This window comes from Heptranchias perlo, chromosome 25 (genome assembly GCF_035084215.1).
Source record: "Heptranchias perlo isolate sHepPer1 chromosome 25, sHepPer1.hap1, whole genome shotgun sequence".
Taxonomy (NCBI): Eukaryota; Metazoa; Chordata; class Chondrichthyes; order Hexanchiformes; family Hexanchidae; genus Heptranchias; species Heptranchias perlo.
Window position 1 is genome coordinate 40,477,233 of NC_090349.1, and position 27,383 is coordinate 40,504,615.

Below are 27,383 nucleotides of genomic sequence, written 5' to 3' on the forward strand. Positions count from 1 at the left end.
CACCATTGGCGGCTGTGCCTTCAGCTGTCTAGGACCTAAGCTCTGGAATTCCCTCCCTAAACCCCTCCGCCTCTCTTTAAGATGCTCCTTAAAACCTAGCTCTTTGACCAAGGTTACGGTCAAACTGTCCTAATGCCTCCTCCTTTGCCTCTGTGTCAATTTTTTTGTCGGATAACGCTCCTGTGAAGCACCTTGGGACATTTTACTACGTTAAAGGCGCTATAAAAATGCAAGTTGTGTCTATATTTTACAAACAAAAACCACAATTTTCAACTCAAAACCAATTGATTCGGAACTCAGCATGGATTTCTGATTACAGCAATGTCTGTTTTACTGTATTGGTTTCCGTCGATGATATCAAGAAAGGAACTCCAATTCTGTTGAAAGATGCAGCTCGTCTAATGAAACCGTCCAAATGAAGCTGTAATCGGAAGTCAGTGTCATGCTTTATAGTAGTCCAAGCAGCTTTACCCTAAACTTAACTGTCTTCGTGAAAGCAAACAGGGCCTGTCATACGACAATGGCCTTGAGGACTGGAATGTCCCCGATCCTTTCAGCAGCGATAATCACTGAATCCACTGCTGTCAGAAGCCATCAGGCACGGAGCCAGAAGATGGCTCGCCCTCTCTTTCCTGAACTGAACTCGCTACGAGGAAAGGTTAAGCCAGGTTCATCAGCCATGGCTGACACAAATCTTTCTCCAGTGTTGTATATAACAGGAAAAGAAAGGGTAACGCTGACATGGTGATACTGGTGAGAAGAAAAGGCTTTGTGCTCCAATGAACGCAGCGATTTTTCACAGTCTGCTCCGACTCCAGAGTTATGTTATGACTGGAATTTTTTTTATTTCAACTGCATTTTTTTTAGAAAGAAAGAACTTGCATTTATATAGCACCTTTCACGACCTCAGGACGTCCCAAAGCCAATGAAGTACTTTTTCTTTTAAACATAGTCACTGTTTTAATGTAGGCAACGCGGCAGCCAATTTGTGCACAGCAAGGTCCCTCAAGCAGCAATGAAATAAATGGCCAGATCATCTGTTTTAGTGATGTTGGCTGAGGGATAAATTTTGTCCGAGACACAGGGAGAACTCCTCTGCTCGTCTTCGAAATAATGCCATGGGATCTTTTACGTCCACCTGAGAGGGCAGACGGTTTGACGTCTCATCCGAAAGATGGCACCTCCGACAGTGTAGCATCTCCCTCAGTACTGCGTCAGCTTAGATTTCGTGCTCGCGTCTCTGGAGTGACACTTGAACCCACAACACTCTGACTCAGAAGCGAGAATGCTACCCGCTGCACCACAGCTGACACCTTCAATTATCTGGGGCTAGTGGAATAAATGGGCCTTTTCACTAGTAACCCTAATTCTGATGACAGTTGACTTAACACTTCCGTTGCTAAATACCCGCAGTTCTTTTCTTGGTTGAACAAATTATGCGAGTCGTCGTTGGCAGTTGGAGAGTTAACACGTTATTCAAACGTCTGCCTGTGAGGAAGGTCTGGACATTCTCCATTTTAGTGCCATTGTCTGCAGGGGTCAAAGGGTAGTTGGCTATCCTATTTTGAACTGGACAAATTTTGAACAGTGAGTCTGGAAATTTTAACAGGAGTTTTTCCCACTTTGTCTCGGGGAAGAATTTCTAAATGGTGGGGAGCGGTGTTATCCTGATCTCCCACGGTAACTCTGGAGGAAGGTCTTAGGTATCCCTGGAGAAACAGTCGTGTGGACTGGAATTTGCTGGAATGGTGTGATTGGTTGGCGAAGGCCTTTCATCGGATACTTCCGCTCTCCGTTCTGGGCAGGGGACAGGTCGTATTTGATGAAGTGAGGGACTCTGCAGAAGAGGGCATCTGTTACCAGTTGAATGGAGGTCCTCACAGCTCCTTGGCCGATGTTCCATGTGCCTGCCTGAAGAGAACTAGAGCCGTAGAAATTGAGGGCCGTTCGCACCTTCTTTGCCACTGACAAGGCCCCCCTAGGCCCCGGCCTCCGAACGCCCTCCCTGACCTCCGATATCCCCCTGCCCGATCTCCTTCCACCCGAGCCTCCAATCCCCCCCCAACTCAATCCTCACTTACCTGAGGACCAGCTGCAACTCTAGCAGCGGCCTGTCCTTCATTCACTTTTCGCACCACGCAGACTTGATGAAAACGAGGCCTGAGGCCCAATATCTGGTGCACCTCTGGCCTCACCATTCAGGCACAGGGATCATGCCCCAAGCTCCCCAAAAATGAGCATGCCCGAGTATCTACCCCCAAATGTCTCCACTGGGAAGCCACTTCCTCTCAACGTGATGCCAGCTCAGAGGAATTTTAACCTGAAGGGATCATTAATAATTTGTCGATATTCAGTTTAACTGCTGTTGATTTTGAAGAAAATGGCCATAGACCTGTCAAGTCTATGAGGAGAACTCGGTGACTACCAATTCAGTTTGTGAACTGTGTGGCACTGCCTTGATCATGAGAATACCCTGAGCCACACAAACATCCTCAATGAAAACTGAGCCAATCGGAGCACTTTTTTGAAAAATACTTTTGGCCATATTAAGAGGCAAGTGCTTAATATGTTCATATGACGTTCCTCTACTATCTTAAGAGAAGTTAATTCATTTAAAATGATGAACAGAACAACTTTATACAAATGTGTTCAGCATAGGGGTCGCCAATTCTGGTTGGACGTCACATGACCTCCACCTCCAACCACCCGGTCAACAGAGGAACAGGAGTAGGCCATTCAGCCCCTCGAGCCTGGTCCAACATTCAAGGAGATCATGGCTGATCTGTGACCTAACTTCATATACCCGCCTTAGCCTCATACCATTTAATATCTTTGGTTAACAAAAAATCTATCAATATCAGGTTTAAAATTAACAATTGAGCTAGCATCAACTGCCGTTTGCAGAAGAGAGTTCCAAACCTCTACCATCCTTTGCGTGTAGAGATGTTTCCTAATTTTTTTTTTATTCGTTCATGGGACGTGGGCGTCGCTGGCGAGGCCGGCATTTATTGCCCATCCCTAATTGTCCTTGAGAAGGTGGTGGTGAGCCGCCTTCTTGAACCGCTGCAGTCCGTGTGGTGAAGGTTCTCCCACAGTGCTGTTTGGAAGGGAGTTCCAGGATTTTGACCCAGCGACAATGAAGGAACGACGATATATTTCCAAGTCGGGATGCTGTGTAACTTGGAGGGGAACGTGCAGGTGGTGTTGTTCCCATGTCCTGCTGCTCTTGTCCTTCTAGGTGGTAGAGGTCGCAGGTTTGGAAGTCCGGACTCTAATTTTTAGGCTATGTCCCCTAGTCCTAGACTCCCCAACCAGTGGAAATAGTTTCTCTCTATTTACCCTATCAGTTCCCCTTTAATATCTTGAAAACTTTGATCAAATCACCCCTTAATCTTACAATATTTTTATAGCCAATGAGCGTTCAAAGGAAATGAAAAAAACACACACAATTTTCTTTTAATGCCTCCATGATTTTTCTCCCCAAGTTTGCCTCTGGATGGATTGGTGACCCTAGTTCAGCATTCAGCTGCTGATATCGCTGACAGCAATTACCGTTTCTTGGGTCCAAGCAAGCCGTCAGCAGAGTCAGCCCAACAGGACCGGCTCTCCGAAGCATTGAGGTATCGTACTGGAATAGCGGCGTGAGTGAGGCCTGAAAAAAAAATTAATACAGCCGGTATCATAATGATAATGGATTTATTTAAAAGTAATTTTAAATAATATTCAGTCTTTGTATCTAGACATTTCCCATCTTTGCTGTTCCTAGTTACATAGCATATGGATAGACCACAAAAAATATAACTTGACAAATAGTAGAAAACGGTTAAAAGGAAAATACATTTTTTTTTGGTGTGTGTGTAGTTTTTTTTTAATAAACGCAGGTGTGTTTATGGAGGTAGCTTTCAGCAGAGTTTCAGAGGTAAAAGGTTGGAAGGTTCTTAGCCATTCTCTTTGTGCTTCTAGAATGTCATAGTTCTGACGTGAGGATATAAGTCTCTGCACGTGTTTACGTAGAAGGATACTGAGGTAAAAAGCATGCAGCAAGATTATATAGTCTCTCCTTCATCCATTTTATTTCTCTCTCTCTCATCTCATTGTCAAATGAGGAGTCCAAAAGTGGCGACGGGTCTGCACAGGATCCTCTCGCTCTTGTAGGCCCCAAAAGATGACTTTCTGTGTCTCTCTGTGAGGTTGCGTGCCACGTCCAAAGTCGTACTAAACGAAGATCAGTGACTGCGGGGAACAGCGGCAGTTTCCGCGCAGAGATTCACGCACCCACGATCCTTGGCAGCCTGGGATGGAGGTAGCTGTCCAGAATGTTCTAGAGAGGGGGGAAAAAAAATAACCCCACAGAAATAACTTTAAGAAACCAGGAACACAAACATGAAGTTATTTTAAGTGTTCATTTTTTTAAAAAAAATTCATTCTCGGGATGTGGGCATCACTGGAATTTATTGCCCATCCTTAGTTGCTCTAAGATACAACTGAGTGGCTTCCTGGGCCACTTCAGAGGGCAGTTAAGAGTCAACCATGTTGGTGTGGGACTGGAGTCACACAAGCCCTGATAGGGTAAGGACGGCAGGTTTCCTTCCTCAAAGTTACATTTGTGAACCAGTTGGGTTTTTACGACAATCCAACAGCTTCGTGGTCACTTTTGCAGATTGTTTAAAAAAAACTGAATTCAAATTCTCAAACTGCTATAATGGGATTTGAACTCACATTCTTGAGATTATTAGTCCTGGCCTCTGGATTACCAGTCCTAGTAACATAACCAGTACACTAGCATGCCCTTGTAGTTTACAAAGCAACTGTAGCACTGATGTGCAACGGTTTAGCTTAAGTGTAAATGCAGCCTAAATCTGAGTCAGGATTCAATGCTCTAGTCCTGTAGCAATTCTTTGTTTGCTACTACCTCTCACTCTGCTGATGGTTTCAGTAAAATATGCCAGATCCCTCTCCTGTATTGTGTCCTGTAGACCACTGTTTAGCTTATATTCCCATTGTTTATTCCCCTTCCTCCTTCTCATCACTTTGCATTTATCCCTGTCAAGTGATGTCTGTCATTCACCAACCCAACTTCCATCTATAGTTGACCCACTTGTTCCATATTATTTGCAACCCACCTAGTTCGGTATCATCAGCAAAACTGAACCAAGCATATCTCCATCAACTAACGTGGTAATCATTAAACGCAGAAACAAACAGCGGGATAAAATTAAATGCTGACCTGCTTCAGAATCCTTGATATGGTTCACTGATCAATGCCTACATTATATACTGAGCACTTTGTGTTCCAAGTGGAATTACAGATTAAGACTGAATGGGAATTGTTATCTGTACCCGAGGCAGACATGGGCTGACGACAGCAGGGTTTGGTCAGTGGCTGTAGTCCCACCCCTTACTTTGATCAGCCTTCAGTTTTGCTCCTCCAGTAACTTGTCAACTGAGTAAATAATATAGTTTATGCTAGAAAAGAGCCCCTTTTAAACCACGAGGAAGCCGAAGAGAGCCTCTCCATCACTCATGGTAATTGTGACAGGCGCTTTGTGAACAGGGGCTGTATTGAGTTACACATTTTTTTTTACTGGGTATGCAAACAGGGTTTGGTTTGTCATCGATTGAAATGTATTTGCTTTGCTTCTTGCGCAGAAAGTTATTTTTTTTAATAAAGCGCCTTCCTTCTCTTCCATTTTCAGATACTTCTGAAAGGCAGTTTTTTGAGACATCCTTCTCAAAGACCTCATTTAAACTTGCCCATATTCACCATTATTTTAAGTGGCAAAAAAAAAGTCTCAGGGAAGTGTCTGCAAACCTAATACTTTATGGAGTGGTTTCGCTGCCGCTGAGCATTATGGGTAAGATCTGCCTCCATTAGCGTGTGACTGACTCAACCATTAGAGGTAGTGGGGTGGAGATAGATATAATGGGAGTGTGGAAGTGGCTGCGAATGGCAGACAGCAAAAACAGCAAGGCCGAGACACCTTGACAGTGGGGAAAACTGGTTGATCCCAAATCGGAACGGTCCCCGGCATATTTGGGCAAGTGAGACAAGTGTGTTTTCCTGCATCGAAATCAGGTCATCCTGGAGTATTTAGGTCCTGTCGTTCATTCCAGCCCCACTCATGTTTAATGTTCCAGCACATGATGTACTTCACTAATGTTTTTTTCAACCACAGCAAATGGATTTACCCCGTTCACCATTTCCCAAATTAAAGCATTTCTTACACAAACCTTTCCCCAGTTTCCTGTGGCTAGCTTCAAGTCTATGCAGAGGGAACACCACAAGGATTTGGATTTCAGAACTTGTTTTGCGGTGTTAAACAGGTTCCATTATAAATGTGGACATAGGAATTTATGAGGAAAATGTTGACAGGAAGAGCACACAGATAGAATCATAGGGCACAGAAGGAGGCCATTCGGCCCATTGTGTCTGCGCTGACTCTTTGAAAGAGCTATTCAATTCATCCCACTTCTCTGCTCTTTCCCCATAACCCTGCAAATTTCTCCTTTTCAAGTATATATCCAATTTCCCTTTTGAAAGTTGCTATTGAATTTGCTTCCACCGCTTTCACAGGCAGTGTATTCCAGATCGCAACAACTCACTGCGTAAACATTTTTTTCCTCATTTCCCCCCCCCCCCCGCCTTATATTTCAGATCTAAGATTTTTTTTATATATTATAGATCCAAGAAGAGACAATGAATAAGTTTTGTTTTAAAAGCTAGCTGAGTGCACATTGTGTCAGAGTTACTATCTCCTGGTTAAAGTAGAGTATTGCTTTCAATCTATGTAGTTTGCAAGCCATCTTCTGTCTGATTTTTTTTTTAATGGACAGTTGTATCTCCCAAGGTACAGCAGACTGACATTTGCTATGAAAGCTGCTGTTTGCTTCAGTTTATGTGACACTAGTCTTTATATCCACATAAGCTGTGAGCTGGAACGCAGAGAGATTGACGTGCCCATGATTACTTAAGAATTACTTAAGAATTCTGCGAAAAGGTATTCAAGAATTTTGAAACAATTTGCCATTTGGTTTCAGAAAATCATTTAAAGTTATGTAACGTATTGCTGTCTAACCTGATGGTCTATTTTTGTTCGGTATAATTTTACTTTGTAATAAACCTAATTAATCATTTTAGCCTGAACCACACTGCATGGAAGCATGGTGTTTTCCATTGGATCAGAGAGATGAGTAGCATCCAGTGGATGGGCTATATTATTTTAAGTTCATACCCCAATGGTAGAAAGGGTTCATTATTTACCCTGTGGCAATGCTATCCCAGATATTTTGTGTAGAAGGTCAAGCTTCAGTTCATAGAAAGCGCAGGCTCGTCTATGAAAGCTGCCATTTGCTTTAAGCACAAATGAAAATGAAATGAGAAATGGGAAGAAGTCCAATTTGTAACATGATTCATATGGTGCAAAACAAAGGCACTAATGAGAATGGAGGGATGTGCTGTTATGACCTTGGCTTCAGCCTGGACAGGGCTGGGAACTAAATATTCAGAAGAGATAGAGAAGGCAAAAAATGAGGAGGGGTGCCTTTGTTAATTGACGATTACAGCTGTAGGAATCAGTTTTTATCAGACAGAGTCTGTCTGGGTTGAGTTAAGAAGTAATAAGAGATTTGTTACCATATTATAGATAACCACATAATTGGAAAGAAATTGAGGATGAGATTTGTAGGAAATTTGGAGCGAGTTTCGCAGTAATAATAGAGTCCTAATAATGGGGACTTTATCTATCTTAAGGTGGACCGGGAAAAGATAAATGTTTGTGGTCAAAAGGGGTGGGTCTCATAGACTGCATCCAGGACTCGTTCCTTAATCAATGCTAGATCCGATTCCAGGGAACAAAGCTGGATGAGGAAGTGACCTAAAGGTAGGAGGACACTTGGAAAATAATGACCACAAACTAATTGCTTCGCATTAAAAATAGTTTTTTTTAAAAAAAGGAAGAGTCCAAGATAAAAGTGCTAGACTGGAAATGACCTAATTTCAGTGGAGTGAAATGAGATCCAGTCCAGATTAACTGAATGAAAAATTGGCAGACCAAACAGTGGGCAGCGTGAGATATTTAAATACAAGACGGATAGATACAGGTTAAAAACATCCCGATTAAGAGTAAATGCAGTGTGCCAAAGGCTGGGGTACAATGGATAAATACGGAAATGAGCGCAAAAATAAGGTTTTAAACTGAGGCCTATGTTAAATATGGTGGATAATATAAACAGTGTTTAGAGGGAAGCAAAAATGGAGATTAGGAAGGCTGAGAATGAGTACATAAAAGACCGGCGATCTAGGGGAAATAGCAAGGCCTTTTATGAGCATATAGAAGTAAAAAAGGTAAAAAGGTAGTCAAAGAAGTCAGACAGCTTAGAGATATAGGGGGCAACTTGTAATTGAGAGTGAAGGAATGGCAGGGATATTCAGTAAGTACTACACCTCAGTTTTGACAGAACAAAGTGAAATTGGAATTGTAAGAGTCCCTGAGGAGAATGTGAAAGAGCCAATACTGAAGACAAAAAGTCTTAACATTGGTTAAATAGTATTGATAAAATAAAGGCAACAATTTCAGAAATTTGTGCAAGAGTCATTCAACATCAGTTTCATGAAAAAAATCTTCAATTAAAATCCCTAGATCTTTAGTTTATAGGAACCCAATACAGACTGCCCTTTCTTTAATTAAAAGTGCATCATGATGAACATCAGACACATTGCTTCCTACCTGGTTCCTTCCATCCCATCACCTTCACACCGATCTCTGCTCCCCATGGCTTCTCCTTGGCACTCAGTGCACACGTATTTCTCCCTAAACAGGTGACTGGTCCAGAGCCCAAGACGGCAGGAGGCACTCACCTCCTTCATTCGGAAATAAGCACAGTAACTGTCGGGGGAGACAAAAGGAGGGGGAATGAGTGAGTGTATTAGTGCAGGATCTTTCATCAAAAGTGTGGCAATCATTCGAGGGCAGGGGAGGGAATAAATAGGAAAACAGGAATGTCTGGGCGTACACAGAGGTCCATCAGCGTATAAAATAGAAAACAGGTTAAGTTCAGGGTAGGAACCCTTCATCAGAAATAACGAAGGATCTCTATCCAAATCATTGACCTTGCCCTTGTCTCTTCTGATGCAAAGGAGAAGGGAGATGGACTAAAGGCGTGCCTCTCTGATCCCCAGAGGAGTTGGCCAGGTATACTGTCCCCACAAGACTTTGCTTGAAAAGAATTTAACAAACTTTGTTGTTGGGGGGAGGGGGTCAGGGGCCAACATGACTTTCCTCCTGCTTCTCATCCACCCCCCCCCCCCCAGGTCATAAAAGAAGAGGCTCCTGACTGGAAAGTTACAAAAAACCCCAGTAGTCAGAGAACGAACGTCTTTGCCTGGCGTCATCTCAAACTGGCCAAGAACCATCAGAGCCCTAGCCCCAGGAATCCAGCCCTAGCCATTTGGATTGACTACTAGACAAGGTGCGGATTAAGGAGAGAAGGCCACAGGCAGCACGAGAGCTTTGCCAACACAGGGGGCTCCGGAGGCCAAGGTAGGGCAGCCCTTTGCACCAGTTTGACTGCTTAGGTAGGTTTTGCTGCACTGAATGAGTCAGGGACAGGTAATTCTGTTGTAGGATGGGCACGTATCAAAGCTACTTGGTTTTGAGTAGGGCTGGGTAGTGTACAGACAAATGCCTATGTTTGTGGATTTGCAGTTTAATGAGATAACAGCCTGCAAAATGGCACTGATTTTGAAAAAAAGCCCAGTTGTTTAGTTGATGACCTCCATTGCTGCCTATTATTGTTGATAGTTTATCCAGACACCATAATGATATACAGAACCGTAACCCCAAATCACACACTCCAGGATAGGAGGAATAAGGACAGAAATATGGAGGGAAAGTTGAAGGAATGAAAAAAAGTGTCAGTCACTGCTGAGGTTTTGTTAATACACATCCAAACCTCCAGGGGGCAGAGCTTATGAAATTGAGAGCAACGACGGCTGACTCTCAGAGAATTTCTTACTATGTTCAAAGTTATGAGTCCAAGAAATGGAGGTTAAAATAAACATCAGTGTTGGAAATGTGAAAAAAAAAACCACAGAAAATGCTGGAAAAAACACCTCAGGTCAGTCAGTTTCTGAAAAAGAAAAGGTAGGTTAACATTTCTGATGCGACCCTCTGTCAGAACTCACAGGGGGTAATTTTAACTTTGGGCGACGGTATGAAATTGGCGATATTGAATTGGTCGTCCGTTATACACCCAGCCCGGTTTTCATTTCAATTGAAGTCAATGGAAGGGAAAAATCGGGCCGGGTGTAAAAATCGGACAGAGAGTAAATCAGGCCAGGTGTAAAAATCGGACAGGGAGTAAATCGGGCTGGGTGTAAAAATTGGACAGGGAGTAAATCAGGCCGGGGAGTAAATCGGGCCAGGTGTAAAATGAGCAGCTAATTCAATATGGCTCATTTTACATCACTGCTCAATGTTAGAATTACCCCCAGTGGGTTCTTGGTTTCTGGTGAAGTGACGCAACTGCCCAGAGATACAGAGATTGAAATCAGATCCCATACGAACAAACTCTTCGGAACATAGGTAGGCCATTCAGCCTCTCGAGCCTGTTCTGCCATTCAATTAGATCATGGTTGATCTGTATCTCAACTCCACTTATCCGTCTATGCTCCATATCACTTAATACCCTTACCCAACAAAAATCTATCTATCTCAGTTTTGAAATTTTCAATTGACTCCCAGCCTCCACAGCATTCTGAGGGAGAGAGTTCTAGATTTCCACTACTCTATGTGTGAAGAAATGATTCCTAGCATCACCCCTGAACCGCCTAGCTGTCATTTTAAGGTTATGCTGCCTTGTTCTGGACTCCTCCACCAGAGGAAATAGTTTCTCTCTATCTATCCTATCAAATCTTTAATCTAAACATCTCAATTAGATCACCCCTTAATCTTCTATACACAAGGGAATACAAGCCTAGACTATGTACCCTGTCCTCATAATTTAACCCTTTTAATCTTGGTATCATTCTGGTGAATCTGCACTGCACCCCCTCCAAGGCCAATATATCCTTCCTGAGGTGCGGTGCCCAGAACTGAATGCAGTACTCCAGATGGGGTCTAATCACAGCTCTGTAGAGCTATAAGATAACTTCCATCCCTTTGTATTCCAGCCCTCTTGAGATAAAGGCCAACATTCCATTAGCCTTTTGAATTATTTTTTGTACCTGTCCGCTAGCCTTTAGTGATTTCTGTACATGGACCCCTAAATCTCTCTGCTCGTCCCTGAACTCGCTGAATATTACACCACAAGTGAAGCTGTTTGTACAATTAAAGGGAAATATACCCATGTTTGGACTGACGGGTATGTGGTAGTTTGCAGATATCCATACATATACTGCAATAGCCAAACCTTTCTAACTCTTGAGGAAATAAAAAACTTAGTTCCACCTCCAGAACGTCACAGCGAGGAAAAGGTACCTTCAGACAAATTATAAAACCTTACAAAAGCACTTATTAAAATTCATCATTTTCCAGTACAAGAACTATGGAAGATCTTTGCTGGCCAATGACAGGGTATGAGAAATATCTGCTCCTGTCAGACCCACTGAACTCGCGCCCGAGTTTTCCACTTGGCTTCACTTGTAGCGATGGCTGAATAAAAAAATCCCTTACTCTTCTTCGAATAGTGCTGTGGGATCTTTTACATCCCTGAGACTGGGCTTCGGTTTAACGTCTCATCCGAAAGTCACCACCTCTGACAATGCGGCAACTCCCTCAGTACTGCACTGGAGCGTTAGCCTAGATTTTGTGCTCAAGTCTCTGGAGTGGGACTCCGAGGCGAGAGTGCCACGGCTGAAACTTAGCTACAAGAGATTTAAGATAGAGAGCAGAAGAAACATTTTGTGTGAGCTGTGGAATGCACCCCCAGAGCTAGTGATCGAAGCACGTCAACATTTAAGTCTAGGTTAGGTAGGTGATCGAAGGAAAGGGGGAATAAAAGGGAAATGGGAACATGGCAGGTAAATGTGATTAGGACTATTTGCTTGTGTGGAGGGCACACACCGACATGGGCCGATGGGCCGAATGGCCTGTTTCCACGTTCTAACTTCTATGTAGAAGCTGCTGTTTTTAAGTTGGTTTAGAAACCGTACATCCAACTTCAAAAGGTAAGTTTAGATCTGGGGATAATCCTTTCAGAACACAGACCAGGGTAAGTTAGTCAACCTGTAATTTTACAAACTCCCCCTGTGCACTGGGACAGGTCCAGCTCAGCAGTTGTCTCTATGGTATTATTTATAAACTGCTCACAGCCTGAATCCCCAGCAATTAACACCATACCACTGGGAGCAATCACATCATTTATTTTATTATCAGTGGGTAATCTGATTTCCTGTTTACAATTTATTCCAGTTTTATGATGGAAAATAGCAAGAAATCCGGACGTTCCAATCTCACATATTTGAGGGGACTGAGCGAGGTTATGGTAAGGTTACACGTCCCAAAACATAAACAGAATAAAGTTACGTACAGTGTAGCCAAGACAGCACCTAGTGTGTCCTAAAAATACCAAGAGGAGCCTTCACTGTCTGAAACGACTCTCAGGTTAGAGCTGTGACAATGTAGGGGTGGGCCTACATTACATTCCTGTAACAGGACTGTAACAGTGTGCAAGTTGCATTACATCCCTGTAACAGGACTGTAACAGTGTGGGAGCTGCATTACATCCTTGCAACAGTGTGGGAGCTGCACAACACTCCTGTAACGGGACTGTAACAGTATGGAAGCTGCACAACACTCCTGTAACAGGACTGCAACAGTGTGTGAGCTGCATTACATCCCTGTAAAAAGACTGTAATAACGTGGGAGCTGCATTACGTCCCTGTAACAGGACCGTAACAGACTAAGTGGACTGTGTCGCTTGGAACGAGACTGGGCATTATGGAGACTGAAAAACCCGGGAGCTTGCTGTACTGATACTGAGAGCAATAGCTGGCAGGCTGAGGGTGAGGAGAATGGCTGTACTGTACTTTATAACTATATCTAGTGGATTCTCAGTAACTACATTAATGGTTTGTACTACTGTTTTGTTAAGTGGACAGATTGTGGCTTTTTATACACACTTGTTTTTGAGCCTTGGAATGAATTTAGATCAGCCAGATGCCTCACGTAGATGTACATCTGGGACTTGTGTTCAAAAACTGGTAAAGGTCAATGTGTCAGCAATCAACTTGTGACAGGAAACTCTGAATTGTTTTCAGACTACGCTGGGAAATGAACCAAGATCCATCTGGAAGAAGGATGAACAGAGAGAGGAGCTCACGTAATAAGACGTCAGGCATCACTGGACATCCATATGTGAGCTGAGACAGCAAGTGCCAACAGCCTACTGAAGGGCATCCTGTCCCCATTCAATATTCACACAGCTCCCCTTTCCAGCAAGGGTCACTGGACAGTGATCTGGAGCAGGAATTCTTCCCCCATATCTGATCCAGGGACACTGAAGGCAACTGCAGCACCCCAAAGCAAAAGTAATGACATCCATATAGAAAGGATGGAAGCCCTAGATAGGCTAAAAAGGCTCCGGAATAGATGGTTTTTACCCCAGAGGCCTCAGAGATTAGGGAGGAGATTTGTGAGGCACCGATCATCATTATTATGAGGGAATCACTGGACACTGGGGAGTTACCAGACAGGCTAATGTGGTGGCCGTACTCAAAATGGATGACAGATCTCTGGAATTGTTTTGAAAATTGATGCTGCAATGGGGGGAATGTAGGATGGACCAAGATGGGCCGAATGACTGTTCTCATCTGAAATGATGGAAGGAATCTTACAACACCAGGTTATAGTCCAACAATTTTATTTTAAAATCACAAGCTTTCGGAGATTATCCCCTTCATCAGGTGAAAGGGGATAATCTCCGAAAGCTTGTGATTTTAAAATAAAACTGTTGGACAATAACCTGGTGTTGTAAGATTCCTGACATTTGTCCACCCCAGTCCATCACCGGCATCTCCACATCATCTGAAATGACCGTGTGAACTGGTGCCCTGGGAGAGATCAGCTAAATCAGCACAGACCAGAGGTTGAACCCAAAAGCTTCCAGCCGCTGTTTATACATCGAGCCCCTCGGAGACCTGTCTAGTCTTTGCTTCTATGTGGCCGTTTCGTCCTGGTCATTATTTTGGTCGCGGGGTTCTAGTTAAAGTTGTTGGTGACTTGACGCACACAGAGAGCAAGTATCCAGGATAATAAAAACAGAAAATGCTGGAGAAGCTCAGCAAGTGAGGCAGCATCTGTGGAGAAAGAAACAGAGTTAACGTTTCAGGTCGAAGACCTTTCGTCAGAACTGGAAGATGTTAAAGAGTTAAAGTTTTTTAGCAAATACAGAGCCGGGGAAAGGGGGGGGGGAGGGGAGGAAAGAACAAAAGGGAAGGTCTGTGATAGGGTGGAGGACAAGAGTGATTAAATGACAAAAAAGGGATGATGGTGCAAGGCAAGGAGGGTGGTAATGGGACAGGTTAAGAAACAAAAGATTGGTCTAGAGTAGTTGTGAATAGCAACAGCAGAACCATTACCAGCACCTGCTGTCCGAATAAGTGGGAGCAGTGGTTATGATCTGAAGTTATTGAAATCAATATTGAGTCCAGAAGGTTGTAAAGTGCCTTAAGGAAAGATGAGGTGCTGTTCCTCGAGCTTCCGTTGAGCTTCATTGGAACAGTGTAAGAGGCCGAGGACAGAGAGGTCAGAGTGGGAGTGGGACGGGGAATTAAAATGGCGAGTGACCCGCAGGTCAGGGTCATGCTTGTGGACTGAGTGGAGGTGGTCAGCAAAGCGATCACCCAATCTGCATTTGGTCTCCCCAGTGTAGAGGAGACTGTACTGTATAGTGAATACAGTATAACTAAATTGAAAGAAGTACAAGTAAACCACTGTTTCACCTGGAAGGAGTGTTTGGGGCCCTGGACGGTGGGAAGGGAGAAGGTGAAAGGGGCAGGTGTTGCATCTCCTGCGCTCGCACGGGAAGGTGCCGTGGGGAGGAGAGCGGGTGATGGAAGAGTGGACCAGAGTGTCGCGGAGGGAGCGGTCCCTTCGGAATGCTGAAAGGGGAGGGGAGGGGAAGACGTGTTTGGTGGTGGGATCGCACTGGAGGTGGCGGAAATGGTGGAGGATGATACGTTGAATGTGGAGGCTGGTGGGGTGGAAGATGAGGACAAGGGGGACCCTATCGTGGTTCTGGGAGGAAAGGGAAGGGGTGAGGGCAGAAGTGCGGGAAATAGGACGGACAATAGTCGAGGGCCCTGTCAGCTACAGTGGAGGGGAATCCTCGGTTGAGGAAAAAGGATGACAAATGGTGTGGAAGGTGACATCGTCGGAACAGATGCGACGGAGACGGAGAAACTGGGAGAAGGGAATAGAGTCCTTACAGGAAGCGGAATGGGAGGAAGTGTAATCAAGATAGCTGTGGGTGTCGGTGGGCTTATAATAGATATTGGTTGACAGCCTATCCCCAGAAATGGAGATAGAGAAGTCGAGAAAGGGAAGAGAGGAGTCGGAGATGGACCAGGTGAAGGCGAGGGAAAGGTGGAAAGGTGGAAATTGGAAGCAAAGCTGATGAAATTTTCCAGTTCAGGGTGAGAGCAGGAAGCAGCACCAATACAGTCATCAGTGTACCGGAAAAAGAGGTGAGGGAGGGGACCTGAGTAGGACTGGAACAAGGAATGTTCCACATATTCCACAAAAAGGCAGGCGTAGCTAGTATCCAGGAATGATTAAAGCGGCTTCAGATATCAGGATGCTTCTCAATGTTATCCAAACTTCAAGATGTGCTGCATCCTAGAAATACATTCAGCTCAGATGCAACAGGGCGAGGTGGAGGGTATGCAGTACCTCCATGTATCTGTCCCAACAATATGTCTCAGCCCCAACTACAGTTGAGCACATCCTCTCATGCCAATGTGACACTCCCATTTCCCACAACACCCATCCCAACCAGCATTCATGAGCCTTTTGGCCTTTTCTTGCCCTCCTCATATGTCAATATGTACATGACTTGACCTGAAGTTAATACTGTGCCGTACATGACTTGATATTGGGTTTTATTGCACAATGTATATTATAGAGCTCCAGATAAGGTCATGAACGGTGAGAGCAAAGCAATTTACAACTGTCTCCCAAACAATAAAGTTAGACCACAGGCTTCAACTGATCCCCTGGTACCAGTTATCACATGTAGTATGTAGTAGCCTATCAACTGTCCCACAATTAGAAGGATTTTTCTGAAGCTGATGGGAGTGATCTCCCACACTCCTGCCCAGCCTGTTAGTTGCGTTGGTAAATTTCCTTTGCTTCCTCTTCCATGACAGCAAAAGGCTGCTATGGAGACAGGGCTGTCCCTGCAAGTTGTTGTTGTTGAATACGGAGCCATTTAGAGAACAAGCTGAGTGGTCCACCATACATCTGATCAGCTTCGGTCATTGCAGGGGCTGGGAAGCAGCGATTGAACCAGTGGTACAGTTACCTAAAAAAGCCTGGTGAAAACCCAACTGGCAACTTCTCTACATCCATTTAAGGCATCGAGAGAGGCAAAATGAGTTTTTTGTTGGGCAAAGAATGTGTTTCATGTCCCTGGCATGTGGAGAACCCACACACAAGAGAGTCAATGACTGAGAGATTCATTAGGTCAGATTTCATCAAGAAATAATCTACAACTGGTTACCAAGGATACAGAAAACCAAGGCTATGAAACAGTTAACATCCTTGGCGGGTTGCCCTGGTCCTTTATTAATTCGTTGAGATAGCACTAACTTCCAATGTTGCAAAAACTGGTATTTTTAAACGGGTTAGCTGGAGACAACCACCTTCAGGTGACGTGAGAAAACTTTCAGAACATATCATCAAGCTCATATTCAGAACCAAAGTGTCTGGACTTTAACAGTGGGAGTGAAGGGAGTCTGGCACTCATTACGTTTGATATGCCTTTACTTTACAGGCCCCAAACGTTCCCAGTAAACAGCCCACACATCTCCAGCACAAACAGGGTATTGTACGAACTTAGCAAATAAAGTTGCAACATGACCCTTGTGTGTTTGGAGTGAGAACATTTGGTGAAATGGGCTTGAGTTAATGAAGCGCGGTCATTGATATTTAATGCACTGCTCCCCTGACAGTTCGCTTGACAACGGCAATGGGCAGTAGGGAGCATGAAACGTCAACAAAAAGGAAGATTCTGGCTTCGATTACACAGTCTGTGTTGAGTTAGCTGATACCAGCCCTAGAGGTAGTAAGAGTGGAACAAGTGGCTTGATCACTCCTGAGTCAAGGTGGAGTGGGGGAGGTGAGCCAGGGATCCCACTCCTTATCACTATCTGTGATTCCCCCCTCAGTCAAACAGTGCACCGACACCCATGTATTTTCCGATCAACGTTATTTTAATGCCGGCAGTTAAAATAATGGTCGGCAGAAAATCCGGGCTTCAGAGTCTATGCTCTTACGTGAAGAACAGGCACTTGGGTGAAGTACTGGAGAGCACCTGGCATCTGTGGAACCACCCTGAGAATCAGTCAGAGCTTTCAGGGGAGGAGAAGGGGGTGGGGGGCGGGGAACTGGAGAACAAGGGGAAAATGGGAAAGTGGTTCATAAAAACAAATGGAAGATCCAACCTGTACACAATAAAACATCTTCTGGGGATCACTGATCAGATATGATATTGGGGTCACTCCATTATCATGTCCAACAAGTTTCAGATATGATGCTCTTATGTAATATTGGATATTTATAAAATGGAAACATTTAAAGCTGATGTTAGGTTTGTACGGGGAGGACGGAGACTGCCTGGTGTCATGGTTAGCCTATCTCGTCTGTAATGTTAAAGTGACTTTGTCACAGCATCTCAGTACTGGAAGGCGCTGCGTGACATACTGTACTAACCTGTAGAGATCTGCTAGCAAGTCTGAAAGATCAATGATCAAATCTTGTGCAACCATATGTCTATACTTTATTTTAAAAAACTCTTGTGTATCTCTACACTTCCTGTCCAACTTCCGGTTGTCACAATTTCTGGTCACGCTTTTATCTCGATATTTAACATTGAAACTTCCTATGTAAACATTTAGAATGGAAATCCTGTATGTAAACAATTGCCTGCAACGATGTAATTGCAGGCTCTGGCCAGTAGGCAGTGTTGTGGAGCAAGTTTCTGAAGCCCCTCTCCCAATTCTGTTGCCATCTCGCCATTTATGATAGAAAGGTCTTGCATTTACTGTATGGCTGTCACTTTTCAAACATCACACCTCAAAGTGTCAAAGGCATATTTCAGAAAGAACGAAAGCCAGTCGTTTTCTGCTGGTTTTTATAACCTTATTTGCCATAAATATAAAAACAGGAGTAGAGAGTAAGGAGCTACCAATTTACAGAAACATACCTCAATGATACTCTATACTTGGCCTCAGGATGTACCTAAATCAGACCACTTCTCCACAGACAGTGTCTGAGCAGCGACCTTGGTAATGCTGAGCCTGTACAAGTCCTTGGATAGGCTGCAATTAGAATATTGTGTCCAGTTTTGGGGGCTTTACTTTAGGCCATGGAAATGGTGCCGAAGAGATTCATTAAGATGATACCAAAGAAAGACTTGCATTTATATGTCGTCTTTCACGACCTCAGGATGTCCCAACGCACTACAGCCAATGAAGTATTTTTGAAGTGTAGTCACTGTTGTAATGTAGGAAACGTGGCAGCCAATTTGCACACAGCAAGATCCCACAAACAGCAATGTGATAATGACCAGATAATCTGTGTTTAGTGATGTTGACTGAGGGATAAGTACTGGCCAGGACACCAGGGAGAACTCTCCTGCTCTTCTTCAAAATAGTGCTAGGGTATCTTTTACATCCAACTGAGAGGGCAGATGGGGTCTCAGTTTAACGTCTCATCCGAAAGACGGCACTACCGACAGCGCAGCACTCCCTCAAGTACTGCTCTAGAGCTCAGGTCTCTCGAATGGGACTTGAACCCACAAGCTTCTAACTCAAAGGGGCAAGAGTGCCACCACTGAGCCATGGCTGACACCAGCGGAGACGAACAAATTAGGTGAGGTAAAAAGCCCAGTGCATGGACTGCTTCGAGATTTTATTTTAGCCCAACTGCAATCCCATCTGGCACGTTTTAAAGCATTATTCAGCTATTAGTTGGGAGAATGGATTAATTCCGATTTTGAATGTCCCATGGGATGAAACACAAGAGCAGCTGGATTTAATCTCAGCCAAGATATCATTTGCTTCCTTTTCCAGCGACCTAATGCCCTACAGGACAATGTTATCACAATGTTATTGCTGCAATTGTGGCTGTAGTAAGGAAACGTGATAAGAACACGGTCACAAGGAGCCACATGGCGCCTGTCATCGAGATTTCAACAACGTCACAAGGACCACAGTGGCGTGTGAATAGTTTGCAAATTGACCTTGCCGTTCTTGCTCTCCCTGTCAAGTGTATTGAAACCTAATGATTACTGAGGTCATCGGAGGTCGTATGAAGTTCTTTCATCCTGACTGGAATCTAACAAACTCCCCCCCCACTGCCCTTCAACAACCTGCTCCCCAATTTTGGCCTCACAGACTGTTGGAATTCGACAAATCCCTCAGAAACATTGGAAATTCCTTGAAATAGTTTTCCCAAGAAACTGTTGTTACATTAGGTTTTGTAACATTTCCCTGAAATTGATATGGGCGTTAATGGCCAAGAGTGTAAAAAAGTTAGGGAGCAATTTCACAGCGTGACGATGTAACTCACACCGACACTGTTCACTGCAGAGCTAATATCAGTAACAAACGTGGTGATCTGTATAGATAAACTTCCTCTGTTGTAATGATGATTTTAACATGTTCACCTGTTTGCTATTAATATCACACAGCAAGATTTCATATAAACAAGTTAATCCGTTTGTTACTAATATCACAGAGCAAGATTTCAACCCCTACATCATCATGATGAAAATGATGGACGTCTCCTCCTTCAGAAACAAACAAAAAAGATTGCCTCACTCGTAATCCAACATCAAAGAAGCAACTTCATAGGAACATGTGAATTGCTAGATGAAAAAAAGACCACAGTCCATCTAGTTCGCCTTCTCCCATCCCGGTAGTCACATGATACAACGATAATGGAGTTGTTGACTAATCATAGCAATCAATCTCTGTCAATGAGTCTACAACAGACCCAGAAATGAGGTGAGGAAAACCCCCAGTGGTGGAGAGCTTTGGGAACCGCAGGTCCAAAGTCACCTGTTCCTCCCAAACATGTTACACTCACCACACGTCATGTCTCAAATTACCCATGTACAGTATCCCAAAATATTATTTCCTGATTAGCTCATTTGCATTTGAATGAATCAACACTAACTGCTTCCACTATCTCCCCAGGAAGCCTGTTCCACAGATTGACCACTTGTTCATTGAAATAATGTTTCCCCGGATTAGTTTTGGATTTACCCCCTTCAAGCGCAGGCCGTGTCCTCTGGTTCTACTGTTCCGGTCAAGGTGAAACAGTTTGTCATGTTCTTCATTATCTAGTCCCTTTAGACTGCCAAAAACAGCAATTATATCATTGACCAATGCATGGCATGAAATAAAGTTTGTGCATAAAGCTCAAGTTTGAACTGAAGCTTCATTAAACTCAGAGCTATTTCTTATCTACGATATATTGGACTAAATTTTGCTGTAGCAGGGCATCTAACGGCATCTGCGCAGCGAGTGAACAGGGCAAGCAACTGGGTATCTTCTTAACCGATCAGATTGAAGGATTGTGAAATAAACAGCGCAAAGACTGAGGAGAAAGTGTAAATTCGAGTGGGTGAATTCAGTGTCAAATCGGGTACAGAAAGAGAAATAAAGAGAGGGAAAGAAAGACTGGATTAAAGGGGAGAGAAAAAAAAATGACAGAAAGGAAAAGTAAAAATAAATTATATTTTAAGTTTTACATTTTAAAATCTCCAACAATTAAAACCTGAAGGAATGAGACTCAACAATTGTAATAATTAATTTTCAGCACCAGAGAGATTGATTGGCAGTAATTAACAACTATCACGTTGTTAAAAGGCTACTTATGCTTGAAATGACAAGACTTAACTTTCTGTGGCGAGTTCAGTTCGTAACTACTGTGCTAATGCAGCGACTTCATGTTATTTTACGAATTTGAATGGTGAGGCAGACGCCGAGGTGCCGCTTTCGCGAAGCTAACGACGGAGCGCCGCATCTCGGACAGCAACGTCTGGAAATCCGTGTTTAACCGCGCATCTGCCCCTCGCCTGAAGCTGCCGTAGCATTTGCACGTAAATATCAGCGAGCGCCATTAGCCCCACCGTTATTTTGACAGCAAAATCTGGCCCATTAAATTTCCGATCCAGGCCACATACTCCTCGTTTGTGCATCACCATGCCACTAGGTGGCGTCTCGATAGGATTTTTTTTTCCCCATTATAAAGTTGCCTGACACAGTCACGCCTTCGGCCGCACACGTCTACCACTAGATGGAGCTTCAGAAGCTCCAGACGATCCCCAGACTTATACCCACAGTGTCACGAACACGCTGAGAGTCGCCTCGTTCTGATTTCCTGCGGGCAAAGTCCAGGGGAGATCTACTGGTTCTGTATAATATGTTCAATAATTCACTTCAAACTTTTCTTTACAGCTGTCAGCCACTGAGTCAGAAGGTCGTGGCTCCAAGTCCCACTCCAGAGACTTGAGCCCATAATCTAGGCTGATACTCCTACTGAGGGAATGCTGCACTGCTGGAGGTGCCGCCTTTCAGATAAGACTTTTACTCGAGGTCCTGTCTGCCCTCTCAGGTAGACATAAAAGATCACATGACACTATTCGGAGGGAGTCTTGGCCAATATTTATCCCTCAACCAACATCACTAAAGAGAGATTATCTGGTCATTATCATATTGCTGTTTGTGGGACCTTGCTGTGAACAAATTGGTTGCCACATTTCCTACATTGCAACAGTAACTACACTTCAAAAAGTACTTCATTGGCTGTAAAGCGTTTTGGGACGACCTGAGGTTGTGAAAGTCACTACTGAAATGCAAGTCTTATACAGGGGGTCCCTTATCACAATAAAGATAGTGTGACATGAAAGTTATAGAGGAAAGTTATAGAGGTGTGTCCCCCAACATCAACATCCTGGGGGTCACCACTGACCAGAAACTTAACTGGACCAGCCATATAAATACTATGGCTACAAGAGCAGGTCAGAGGCGAGTGACTCACCTCCTGACTCCCCAAAGCCTTTCCACCATCTACAAGGCACAAGTCAGGAGTGTGATGGAATACTCTCCACTTGCCTGGATGAGTGCAGCTCCAGCAACACTCAAGAAGCTCGACACCATCCAGGATAAAGCAGCCCGCTTGATTGGCACCCCATCCACCACCCTAAACATTCACTCCCTTCACCACCGGCGCACCGTGGCTGCAGTGTGTACCATCCACAGGATGCACTGCAGCAACTCGCCAAGGCTTCTTCGACAGCACCTCCCAAACCCACGACCTCTACCACCTAGAAGGACAAGAGCAGCAGGTACATGGGAACAACACCACCTGCACATTCCCCTCCAAGTCACACACCATCCCGACTTGGAAATATATCGCCGTTCCTTCATCGTCGCCGGGTCAAAATCCTGGAACTCCCTTCCTAACAGCACTGTGGGAGAACCGTCACCACACGGACTGCAGCGGTTGAAGAAGGTGGCTCACCACCACCTTCTCAAGGGCAATTAGGGATGAGCAATAAATGCCGGCCTCGCCAGCGATGCCCACATCCCATGAACGAATAAAAAAAAATTACCTGTGAATATCACTGCTTCAATCGTCAATGCATTTGTTTGAAATTCCTTTCTCTGTTATTTTAACACAGCAGTTGGTCTGTAGACCAACACACTGAGCCTGTGTAGGATCCTGGGAACAGGAGTAGGCCACTTAGCCCCTCGAGCCTGTTCCGCCATTCAGTTAGATCATTGATGATCTGTACCTTAACTTCATCTCCGTGCCTTAGTTCCGTAATCCTTAATGCCCTTGCCTAACAGAAATCTATCAATCGCAATTTTGACATTTTCAATTGACTCCCAGCCTCAACAGCATTTTGGGGGAGAGAGAGTTCCAGATTTCCACTCCCCTTTGTGTGAAGAAGTGCTTCCTGACATCACCCATGAACTGCCTAGCTCTAATTTTAAGGTTATGCCCCCTCGTTCTGGCCTCCCCCACCGGAGGAAATAGTTTCTCTCTCTCCACTTCAATTAGGCCAATATCTGCACTGAATAATTTCACAGCTGTGACGCGGGTGGATATGCACAAGGCATCTGCAATCACTGACTGCTGCTGTGTGTAAATCACACTGTGTACAGGTGGCCCTGGTATAGAGGAGGTCATTTTCCTGGTCTGCGCTTCCTCCCAGCCTGGCATCCATCCAGACTGCTGAGGGCCAGCCCTACAATCCGCAGAGTATCTGACCACGATCAGCTGGCGGGAGTGCCTCGCCCGCCAGCCCCGCCAATCAGGGAGACCGCACGCACCGCAGCAAATCTGTAACGTGCGCTCGTGGATAACGGGTCTCAGGACCATTTGGTGGGCAGATATATATATGATGTATATATGTGCGGAAAATTACGGTAATTTATTCTGAGCAGCATATCACTGGGAGTTAACAAAACTACTGCACCTTAAAAAGAAAAGATTAATTTCCTGACCCCCACCCCCTCACTTTTCCCTGGCTCTGTGTTTGTTTATTTTTAACATTTTTATCTCCAAATGCTGGATCAATTGTAAATTTCAAAACTGAGATTGATAGATTTTTGTCGGACAAGGGTATTAAATCGGAAACAAGGCAGGTAGATGGAGTTAAGGGACAGATCAGCCATGATCTAACTGAATGGCGGAACAGGCTCGAGGGGCTGAATGGCCTCCTCCTGTTCCTATCTTCCAGCTCTGATAAAAGGTCATCGACCTCAACCATTAACTCTTGTTTGTTTCTCTCTCCACAGATACTGCCTGACCCGCTGAGTGCTTCCAGCATTTTCTGTGTTTTTAAGAATTTCAGATTGCCAGCATCGGCAGGATTTTGCTTTTTGATTAGTTTCGATGGTTTGTCGGGGGCGGAGGGGGGGGGGGGGGGAGAATCTGGTGTGGCTGAGACACAGGGACACACTTTGGTGGAACTGTTTGGGAACAGGTGTACCGACAGAATCAATAGAACTTTTTTTTTAAAAAAGCCCTCGCCGTCACAGAACTAGCCCGGGGAATGCCTCGGCAGGACGGATGTAACATAATAGGATAAACTCTTTGGCATATGCTGTGAAAGATGTTGTACATTTCCGTCCCTCAACAAACCTCAGGGAAGGTTAAGCTTTCATCTGTTTCAAACTGCTTCCCTTTCTTTTCTTCGTCTCAGGAGCCCAGTAAAGGTGGGGGTGAGGTTTTAATGCAGATTAACTGAAAAACTTGGGCTCCAGTTACGAGCTTCGATGACTTTGAAGAGTCGGCTTACAGCGAGTCGTTCAGCAGATTTTGCTTTGGCACAGAGACAAGGACCGGAAGACATTATAGAGTCGATTTTTATATAAATTTCAGCTCCCGGTCTGGATCTTTATCCGCTGGGAAACCAGGTTGGGAATTCGAACCTCCAAGATCGACAGGTCCCAAAGGATTTTCTATCCTTTCATGAACGGAAAATCCTACAAGGACCTTTGGACCCAAATTCCCGATATGCACTCTTGGCAGATCACGATTTCCACTGGGAGCATGAATTCACAAAACCTGCCCTTGCGTATACTTTATATTCTCCACCACGTGATACAGAAAGCCCGACTTGCGGGTGCACTCCATCTACAGGGCAGGATGTCCCAGGGTTGCAACTTCAGTTGCTTAATCTTAGCTGTAGTTGAGACAGCTAAAATTAGTCTCAGCATCCCCTGGGCTAGAGAAAGAAAGAAAAAATGACTTGCATCCATGCAGCGTCTTTCACGACCTCAGGACGTCCCAAAGCGTTTTGCAGCCAGTGAGGTACTTTTGAAGTGTAGTCACTGTTGTAATGTAGGAAACACGCAGCCAATTTGCGCACAGCAAGATCCCACAAATAGCAACGAGATGAATGACCAAGTAATGGGTGTTGGTTGAGGGATAAATATTGCCCAGGCCAACAGGCTCTTCTTCAAATAGTGCCGTGGGATCTTCTACATGCAGCTGAGAGAGCAGGCGGGGCCCGAGTTTAACGTCTCATCTGAGAGATGGCACCTCCGACAGCACTCCTTCAGTACTGCACTGGAGTGTCACCATGAGGGAAATCAGGCATTAGCCCATCAACCACCATCACATCAAACAGCAGAGTGGAGTTCCACTGCACACCCTTACCAAAGGTTTCTGTAATGTTCCTTCTGCAATACTGGCTGATTTCCCGTGGCATTGCTCATGGTTGTAGCCTGGGGTCTGGAGTATGATCGTGATGATTAGTTGCTAAGATCGAGCTCTGTGAATCACTGGTCAAGTACTTCCTGTGGGAAATGGTCCAAATAGACACATCTCTGGTCACTGAGAGGCTAATTGCTGCGTAGAATTTCTGTACATTGGCAGTTGCTTATAAATTCTGACCCCTGCCCTTGGGCAGAACTCAGGTTAACAACGACAGAAAAAAAACAGCAGGAAATGATTGGCTTTCTTTCTCTTTTTATACATTTTTTGAAAAAAATTTCTTTGTACCTGTAACAATGTGTGATGGTTTGAAATGTGGAATCTAGAATTTGTGAACTGTGTGTTATATTTCAGATGTCACACTCAAAAAGGGCATAATTGTAACATTGAAAAACGGTGGGTTGGGGAAGGGGGGGGCATTGAAAAATGCAACCATTTCAGACCCGCCCCCAACCCACCCATTTCCAGTTTTCACCCGGGCGGTACAAGGAGGTGGGCAACCAACCCGCTCTCAGGAGGCAGGTTGGTCATTAAACCTTTCAAGGAGGCTGCGGGCCTGCATTTTTACAGATTTTGCAATTTCAAACTCTGGGGGCCGGGATTCCTGGGCCTTCTCCTTCATGCCGCGTGAAAGGAGGTGAGAAGGCCCGAAACTGAAGGTAAGAGCCTTTATAGTACAGCTTGTGGGCCCGGAGGAGCTGGAGTGCTTTCCCCAGGCCCAACAAGCCTACGTGCAACGACCCCCCCCACCACGATCACGGACCCCGCCCCCCCGATCTCTGACCCCCCCAATGATCAAGGACCCCCGTGATGACCCCTGACCCCGACACCCAATGATCGCGGACCCCCGCAATGACACCCGATCCCGACAACCCCCCCGTGACTGACCTCTGATCCCTCCCCACATGACTGACTCCTCCCTTCCCACCTGTGCCCCCATGCCCACCTATGCCCACGTGCCCTTTGCCCTGCATGCAACCCTGTGCCCACCCATGCCCCCTTGTCCACCCATGCGCCCCCCCCCCGCCCCATCCATACAATCAAAGACTTACCTGAAGATTTACCGTTTCACGTCTCCTCTCTGGCTGCTCTCCTGTCTGACCGAGGCCAGCCTGTCAATCAGGCCAGCCAGTCGGACGGTAAACAAAAAAAGACGTCTTTACATCAAAGTCGTAAGGACGTCCGGGAAACCCGTACCTCCGGGTACGCAATTTGACCCCCCCACCTCCCCCTTCCCGGCTCGGGGTCAAAAGAATCAAACTTTGTACATAGAGAGATTGATAGTAAGAGAGAGAGAGAGAAAATATACAACACACGCACGTAAATTACCCAAGGCATTTAACCATGGTCAGTTGATGAATGCAAGTTTATTTTATATAAGATGGTGAGGAAGTTGAGAGACTGACTTCAGAAAAATCGCCCCACAGCATCACCTACTGGCCAGAGCCGGCAACTACATCATTACAGGCAATTGTTTACTTACAGAATTTCCAGTCTGAATGTTTACATAGGAAATATCAAAAATCGTGACAGCAGGAAGTGTGTGCATTAACAAGACTTTTAATTATATGATAAAAATAAAAGAATGAGAAAGAAAGAAATAGAGAGAGAGACAAATAGAGAGTGAGATAGCAAGATATATATATATATATATATATATAGAGAGAGAGAGAGAGAGAAATCAACTGCTAGTTACTCTTAAGAAGAGTTTGATTCCGGCCTAGTAGAAATAGAGTAACAAACTTTGAAGACATATCACCAATGGACAGATGGGCCACAACTCTCCTCTCAACACTGCCTTCTGCCCGGTTGTGCAAAGGACCAGAACAAATAACTACAGTTGAAGCAACACAATCATCAAAGCCTCTTAGACTGACGACGTTAGTTTATCACCACAGTGCAGGACAAGGCGACTCTACCAAAACA

The 27,383-nt window shown here is 44.7% G+C and overlaps 1 protein-coding gene across 4 annotated transcripts in view; it reads right to left on the reverse strand.

Moving 5' to 3' along the window:
• Positions 1–3,679: 3,679 nt before the first annotated feature.
• Positions 3,680–27,383, reverse strand: part of si:dkey-178e17.3 (somatomedin-B and thrombospondin type-1 domain-containing protein) — a 106,456-nt gene continuing 82,752 nt past the window's right edge. For all 4 annotated transcript variants that reach the window (XM_068006099.1, XM_068006100.1, XM_068006102.1 and 1 more), the window contains 2 exons: positions 8,727–8,885; positions 3,680–4,321 (listed from right to left, as the gene is read on the reverse strand). In XM_068006099.1, coding sequence (XP_067862200.1) covers positions 4,216–4,321; positions 8,727–8,885 — 265 coding nt within the window. In that variant the 3' untranslated portion in view covers positions 3,680–4,215. The remainder of the gene's footprint in view (positions 4,322–8,726; positions 8,886–27,383) is intronic.